The sequence below is a fragment of the Centroberyx affinis genome, unplaced genomic scaffold (assembly GCF_046629955.1).
Source record: "Centroberyx affinis isolate AG114_WGS23_722 - 3 ecotype Tasmania unplaced genomic scaffold, CSIRO-AGI_Caff_v1 ptg002675l_1, whole genome shotgun sequence".
NCBI lineage: Eukaryota > Metazoa > Chordata > Actinopteri > Beryciformes > Berycidae > Centroberyx > Centroberyx affinis.
The window spans coordinates 212,135-219,881 of NW_027280859.1; the positions used below are offsets into that span (position 1 = coordinate 212,135).

Genomic DNA, 7,747 nt, shown 5'->3' on the forward strand with positions numbered 1-7,747 from the left:
ACAGGATGACATACAGTCCTACAGTGTGTAAAACTGCAGTCCAGTTGCCCCGTGTCTTTTATATGTTATAGTTTGGTCCAGGTAAGCTGTGTTCTGGCTGGTCCAGGACCTGATGCGCGATAAGAGGTTTATATCAAGCCTCAGGTCAAGTGAGCCAGGAACAGATCTAGCCATCATACAAGTCCCACTGTTTCTGCACGCCTGCTTCACCGCTGCCCGCACTGTTGCCCCCAGAAGAATGGCAGAAGTTCAGGGGACAGTCACTGCAGTAGACTTCCATAACGGCCTCCGGGATGAAGCCGAATCAAGATGCATGGTAGTCTCGCTATGCTGCGCTGGTGGAGCAGTGACTCCTCACGCTTGAGACAGGGCGCACCAGGAGTTCTGTGGGGCGATGGAAGTCGGGGTAAAGGGATAGTCCTCGTATTTAATGTCCACATGTCCTGAGCCTGTGCTGTCGAGCTGGGACGTCTGCAGAGAGGAAGGGGACATTTCAGTTGAAAAAGTAAAGATAGAAACAGGATCGTTGACACCATACAGCCTGTTTAAAATGCCAGGCAAACAAAGGAGGAGGTTCTTTCCGATGTGAGATACCCACCTTCAGACAAAAAACAAATAATAGCCACCTAGTCTGACTGTTGCTGGCATGAAAGCTCGTTCAAAATTAATGTTCAAGTTAATTTAACTTGCTATTCGAAGACATTTGCCTAGGAAAAGGCAACATTTTGGAGGCAACATTGAGTAATAAAGTTCAGGGGGAGTTCTTTTCTCACAATGGATTTTTAGGGTTTGAGAACGAAACCCTTCAAATGGATGTTTGCTGCTAAATCAAGGGATATAATAGCGTTTCTATATAGCTGCTGAAAAACAGGGGATGTCGAATAATAGGGCGTAACGATCTGACAGGCAGGTGTGTCGGGAACAGGAAGGGGTTTTTACCTGAGTGACGGACGTGACGGTCTGTCCGGCGTAGGGCGACGGGGCCATGTTGGGTTCGCTCTTAATGGTGGAGGCATGCTCTGAGACCGAGAGGGAGGACGGGGAGCTGGTGTCGGAGGCTGTGGATCCTCCTGGTGGATGATAGACGGATGTCAAATGAGTGGTGGGAGCAAAAAAGAGATCTCTGTTTCTCTCTGTCTCCTACTCTGTATACTTGTAAGAAAATTCAGACACTTTTCAATCACGGAAACAATCTGCTGCTTATAATGAAAGATGTCAGATGATAATGAAAAAGATGGCCGACACTTTTACACCTTAATCACTGAAATACGGTCTGTTTGGGATATCCTAACCTGTTATGGGATGTGTAATAGCCTATAAATCCAAGATAAGGAAACGGATTTATCTATCCACCTATATCTATCACCTCCATCTCGTTTCATCATTCCTACCTGTGGAGCTTTTATTCTTGGGCATCTTGGGTTTGCGCTTCCTGGTCTGAATGCTCTCTTTCTTCATGGCCAGAGGTCTGGGCACCTGCAGGGAGGAGAGAAAACACACGTTAGCTCCGGGTACCTCCCAGTCCCTGACACACAAACAGCAAGAGCAGCGGCCGGAGTGTCATGACAACCCACACAGCCTCCCCTCCCACGCCCGCCCGCTCCGATAACAATGACCACAATGCCCTTGGAGAGGTTTTTACACTGTGCAAATAATGAGCTGCTCCTAGCTGTGTTACATGCAGGCTGTAATGGGGGGGGGGAAAGACATGAGAAGACGTGGTTTACCCCATGCAGCTTCATGTAGAGGCCGCAGGCGTTACAGACGGGCTCCCCCTCGGCGTTGCGTCTCCACAGTGTGGTGGTGCTGGTGTGGCAGTTCGTGCAGCACAGGCCGGCCCGGCGGGACGTGGTCTGCTGCAGGAGGAGCAGGCGGGAGAGGGGTGAGTTCACATTTGAAAGTCATACGGTTCAACTTTTTCAGGCTGGAACCCAAAATGAGAAATTTCAGTTTTTAAATCTTCAGCCAGGCTCAGGAAAAGACATTTTTGCTATTGGGGGCCAATCAGAAATATAAGCTCATGACTCATTTTGGATCTGTGTACTGTAGTTTGAGAAACCAAGAGTTGAACTGCTCCCTCAAATCTGAGCATGAATCGCAGGATGTCAGTATGTTTTGGTGCAACAATGATGTATTATCATTCCACGGTCCCCATGCGTGAATTCTAATAAGTCATTAGTTGAGTTTTTCGTTCTCACAGTGTGCTGAAATGTAAGCGGTGCAGATCCGCAGGGGCGACTATCAGCTTTGGTACGGGACAGCAGGCGAGACTTCGGAGCGAAAGCACAGCACAGTAGTTCGTCACGTTGCTCCGGAGAGAGCCTTGTCTAAAAACGGCCCGTCCAAGGGCAAGGTCGCCGCAGGACAAATAAAAAACAGAGAGAAGGGAGAACGGCCCGGTCGTGGAAGGAGACTGTTGGGCAACTCACAAGCCACAGCTGCTCTGGAGAGGCAAGTTCCTGGGAAATACACAGCCGTGAAGCCTTGAACGCCCCCCTCCCCCTCCCTCCCCCTCCCTCCCCCCTTTTCCATTCTCCAAACTCTCCCTGACCACTAATAGGCCGTGCATTATCTACTTTGACCTCAGTGGTAGTGTGAAAGACTATGTATCTTTAGAACAACTTATTAACTAATCATACATTGAGATCATTTCTGATTATAATTAAGTCTTGGTTATTAATACACATAACATTGCATGGTTTTTACTATTTGACTTACTTGTAGCCAGCTTGCCCAACCTTAAGAGTGTCCTATATTACTATAGGGGCATTTACCTACATGCCCTAACCATGATATAGCAGTCAATAAAAAGGTGGGAACTATATCCTCCAGTTGGTGATTATCATAATGCAAACACCACCAATATGAACAAAAACAAATTCACCAAAACCAATAATAATTTCTGTTTCTGTTTATTTCCTTAAAAGACTCTGTCCTCATATAACCCATATGAGTTTGATGCTACTTGCTATGATGTGAGCTATGAATTGACATTATAAAGATTTTTTGCCAGCCTTAAAAAGATGGGCAACTCTTTTATAAAGGTGATTGAACTGAGCTGAGGTGAGCTTACCCGTCACTACATCCCAGAATGAATAACTTCAATTTCATAGCAAATTATAGGCTATCATTCCCCATAATCCTCATGTCTTACCAGGCGTTTCTGCGGCTTAATGAGCGGCCTGTTGATGCCGTTCATCTTGTGGTAGAGGCCGCAGGCGTTACACAGGTAGTGTCCGGTGCCGTCCCTCCGCCACAGCGGCGTGGAGATGGAGCCGCAGTTGACGCACTCCCGGCCCTCCGGCATCTCCTCCATCAGGTCTGAGGACCGGAGGAAAGACACAAATGTGAGGTTTGATTTATACCGGAGGCCTGTTATGTATCTCTCAACGTTTTAAAATCACTATAATGTTCCTGTCATATAGGGACTTAAATCGGTCTATAGTGATCGTATATTATACTTTATGGTAATTTTATTTCATATGGTATCACTATAATAATAACCCTATAATATTCCTATAGGGACTAGGCCTACTTATCAAGCTGTTTTTAAATTTTCTATGGTATCTGCATACAATTTCTAGAATAAAAAGTCTATAATAAAGTTATCGAACTTTCTGTTTTGGTAAATTCCTACAACATCCATATAGGAAGCAATAGCATGTCTGTAGTGCTCAAAAGTGAGTTTATCGTGAGCTTATCGTACTTTATGATATTTTTATCTCCTATGGTATCACTATGATATTCCCATAATATTCCTACAGGGATTTAAAGTTTTGCTGTGATGTTTGTACAGTGTCATGTAAAATGTATGGGATAGGCCTAGGCTAATTGTAGGCCTACTTCTTTTTCGTAAGGGGGAATTGTGGAATGTTAAAAATACAAACAAACAAAAAACATAATTAGGAATAGACAACAGCACAACATTTTCCTCTAAACGTTGTCTACAGGGGGGTGGAGGGGGCGGGTCTGGTTACGGGCCACTGCATGATGAATAGCCGGGGAGGAATTTAAAACCTCTGATGAAGAGACATCAAACCCAGAATGAATCAATCGGGAGACAGAGGGATGGAGGAATCTGGTGGTGGGGGTGAATGGGGCTGTTATCAGCCTGAAGGATCCAGGGGTCCCTCCATCCATCACAGCTCTGACACACGACGGACTCCTGGCATTAATTGCTCGAATTCCTAATCCCTCAATTGGGACAGACCGAGAGAGACCCGAGAGAGACCCCGCCGGTGTCCAAAACACAGCCTAACCATAGTAGAATATATTCTGCCATGAGCCTGTTTTACTCTCTTTTTGACTTGTTATTTAATGTTTAAATTTGTGACGCTATTAATTTCAGACGAATATAATGGATTACACTAAGGCTGAGGGCAGCTAGATGGTTTGGGATAATCAGGATTATAATAATTTACAAAGAACGAACAGCCCCTGTCGATATGTGCATATTCTTTTGCACATGTCTAAATTAAGCTTTATGAAAAAGAACTGTATAGGCTCTAGAAGGATCATAAATACTGCAGCATAAGCCATAAATTATATCCTATAGGAATGTTATACCAGGAGACAAAAAGTACGATAAAGCACCATAAAGTCAATACTCACTAGTGAGCATCACAAATAGGCTAAACTTTCAATCTCTATAGGAATGTTATAGGAATATAATACGAGATAATAAAAAAAATACAATAAAGTAGGCCTACAATAACGTCATTATAAACCGCAGACGAGACTGTCAATAGGAATATTATAGTGATCACATAGGACATAAAAATGCCATAAAGTAGGCTACAATACATTCACACTAATGTCACAATTAAGTATTAAGCACATCAGTCACACTCTAAATCCCTATTTGAATATTATAGGATTATTACAGTCATTTTTCGTTAGGGAAGAAATTCTTCGTTCATCAGCCAATCCGGTCGACAAGAGACTAAAGGACAAAATTGAATTTTACATAATTAATTTATCCCGGGTTCTGTCATGTGTGAAACAGCTATTAGGCCAAATCAAACAAACTGCTGGACAAGAGTCGCAGCTAATGCTTGAACTATTCAACCTGGGTCTGACTGAAATGTTTAACACGCTTTTTCAATGTCGACTTCAAAAGGTGTGTCCCTGAGTTAGCCTACTTAATAAATGTTTAAGCATACAGGTAGAGACGTTTCAGACCGTTATAGACTGTCTGTCTGATCAAGGTGATAACTGATTGTTGTGACAATGGTTCTTTTCAGTGTGTTTTTTGTCCCAGTGTGTATTGAACCCACTCATCAAAACACTGGACTGTTGCTGGGGATTAAATTAGCATTTTAATTGATTGTTTTAAGCGAGCCTCTCTTCTGAAGAATGTGTATTGTCTAAATCCGATGGAGGATTGTTTAGGAGACTTGACTAAATCTCGTCCTCCCGAGCCATGGATGGCACAAACCCAGGTTCCACTGAGCATTGTTGGGCCTCTCAATCACCAGCTACAATAAATAACTTAAGAAAACAACAACGCAATAAAATGTAAAGTCAGAGCCCAATATAACCTGGCCTTTCCAACCATTGCCAAACGAAAGGTTAAAGTACCAATCACTCGTGTTAAAGAGGGAGTGTGGAAATAACGAAAAAAAAAATACTGAATATGAACGAACAGGCTACCTTTAAAGAAGAGCCTGCTTGTTTTGTTTATAGCTACCCTGTAACAATAACATGTCATATTCATAAGGCCATTTTTTATTTCAATAACCATGTATATAAATAGCCTAATTAAAAAAAATAATGGTAACATATTATTATTAATATTATTATTATTAATATTTTTATTGGCTTTTTTTGTGATATACAGGCGAGGCCATAGGCGTCAATAGGGTATAGAAAGGATATGGTGGGCACTTATACTTGATCTGAGTCCAATTTTGATTTTGTAATTTTGATCATTATCAAATCTCAATAATTCTATTTTAAATATCTTTCAAATCACCAATTCAGCACCAATCTTCCCTCTAAGCTGATAGTTTGCTGATCTGTGTCTAAATGTATCACACTGACCAAATAATAGCCTAATATCTTGTCAGTCATCAGGAATTGCTCCACTTCTTTCCAAGAAATTTTGTTTAATGGTATAAGCGGGTTTTTGAAGTTTGAATAGATGTTATACTTCAGGGTTTAGTGAAGTGACCTGAACTGCGGCCTGTAGCCTACATACCCAGACTGGACCTTCTCCCGGACAGGCCTCCTTGCCGTCCTTGCAGACTGATCACGCCGCTCTCGAAGTGTCCGGGCGTCCAGGAGGAGGTCGCCATCTCCGGGCTCATGTACGCGTAGGGGCTGGAATAAGACCCGCCGACCGAGCGCACCAGCGCGCCTCCGTACTGGTCTGCCCGGGCGCCGTTACCGAGAACCAGCGGGCTCTGGTAGGTCGTGTCCCGGCCGGTGTTGGTGCTGACAGGCGGGCTGTGCGAGTAGGAGAAGCCGGGCGGAGGGTGAGGACTGCTGGGCGTGAAGGAGGAGCCGTCTGTGCCGGTCTGGGGCCAGCCGTGGTGCCCGCCGAGGCCGTGGGACTGGTGCGGGGAGTCGCAGGTCTGCAGGTAGGGCAGCGTGGGCAGCATGGCCGGGACTCTGGTGGTGGGCACGTAGACCGGAGAGCTGGCCGAGGGGTGGATGTAATTCCCGGTGTCATGCGCGTAAGGGGACTGGTTGGAGGAGAGCGCGAGGCTTTGATACATTTTGACAACTTATTATGTCCTGTTTACAAGATAGAAAATATGCTTTTTTCTGATGATGTTCTCAATCCGGTGGTGTGATACTGTCCACGCGTAAAGGCGCGTCCACGCTCCCCCGAGGGAATTCTGTGGGTCTTTTTGAACCGTTGATGGGATAAAAACCTTCTGGAAGTTTCCTGGCCTGGGAAAGAAATCAGACAATAAATAAATTAGGGCCATAATTATGGAAATGAAGGAAACCCAATCAATCACAATCGCAATCGTCACCTCCAAGTCTGGCATTCACACCAGCAGCCTCAAGGACAGTTATGATGTTGTCATTTTCACATTTTTGTAGTTATCTTTTCTTTCTTTTTTTTTTCTTTTTTTTTTTCTTTTTTTTTTTATAAATATACCCTTGAAGAGTCGTTCTCATAATTTTGTGTAGGTTAAATAGAAGTTGGCTTGCAGTCACGCATAATGGAGGAGCCACACAGCAAAGAAAAACTTCAACAATCGATCAATATCATCAGCCATATTTCACCTGTATCATTCTGATTGACATTAAATGGATGAAAATGACACTAATGATCGGTGATATCTGTCCATGTAGATAGAGCCAACTATCAGCAACCCCAGATATCCTGCAGCAGCACACTGGCCGCCGCACGTCTCATTAAACCATAACTATAACAGGAACCAAATCAAACAACAGAACAGATAGCAAGCCCTCTTCCATATCTGCCGTGCATATATTTTCTATCAATAGCAACTCAAATCACATAAAACGTTGATAATAGCCCTTGCTGCGCATAGGAGGAATACAATTTCATTCCAAGGGCTCTCAGTGTATTATCTCACCAGATAAGGACGGTCGGGTGATAAAAAGTCCGGTCCTTAGCCTTACAAACTCAGTAGAAGAGTGCAGCGGGCAAACTTGGTCACTCCAGACAGATATAGACCGACGAGGGAACACCGTGGAGCCTCTCCAAATATCCCCAACTCTGGTTCATGCGTAAAAGTTGCGCGCAGTGCTCGGAGAAAAATAAAAG

At 44.0% G+C, this 7,747-nt stretch overlaps 1 protein-coding gene across 1 annotated transcript; it reads right to left on the reverse strand.

The window, feature by feature from the left end:
* Positions 1-354: 354 nt before the first annotated feature.
* gata5 (GATA binding protein 5) lies at positions 355-6,719 on the reverse strand. The gene is made up of 7 exons (XM_071535186.1): positions 6,200-6,719; positions 3,155-3,321; positions 1,728-1,856; positions 1,392-1,476; positions 940-1,070; positions 539-541; positions 355-471 (listed from the first exon to the last, which is right to left on the reverse strand). Exons 1-7 carry the CDS (start codon positions 6,717-6,719, stop codon positions 355-357), a joined length of 1,152 nt encoding a protein of 383 aa, XP_071391287.1.
* Between the last annotated feature and the right edge of the window lie 1,028 nt (positions 6,720-7,747).

Bases quoted from the DNA above. Each gene is read 5' to 3' on its own strand.
- gata5 (XM_071535186.1), bottom strand. From the start codon at position 6,719: ATGTATCAAAGCCTCGCGCTCTCCTCCAACCAGTCCCCTTACGCGCAT. The intron at 3,322-6,199 runs GTATGTAGGCTA...TCCGGTCCTCAG, and splicing joins CGGGAGAAGGTCCAGTCTGG to ACCTGATGGAGGAGATGCCG. The intron at 1,477-1,727 runs GTAAACCACGTC...TCCTCCCTGCAG, and splicing joins TCTACATGAAGCTGCATGGG to GTGCCCAGACCTCTGGCCAT.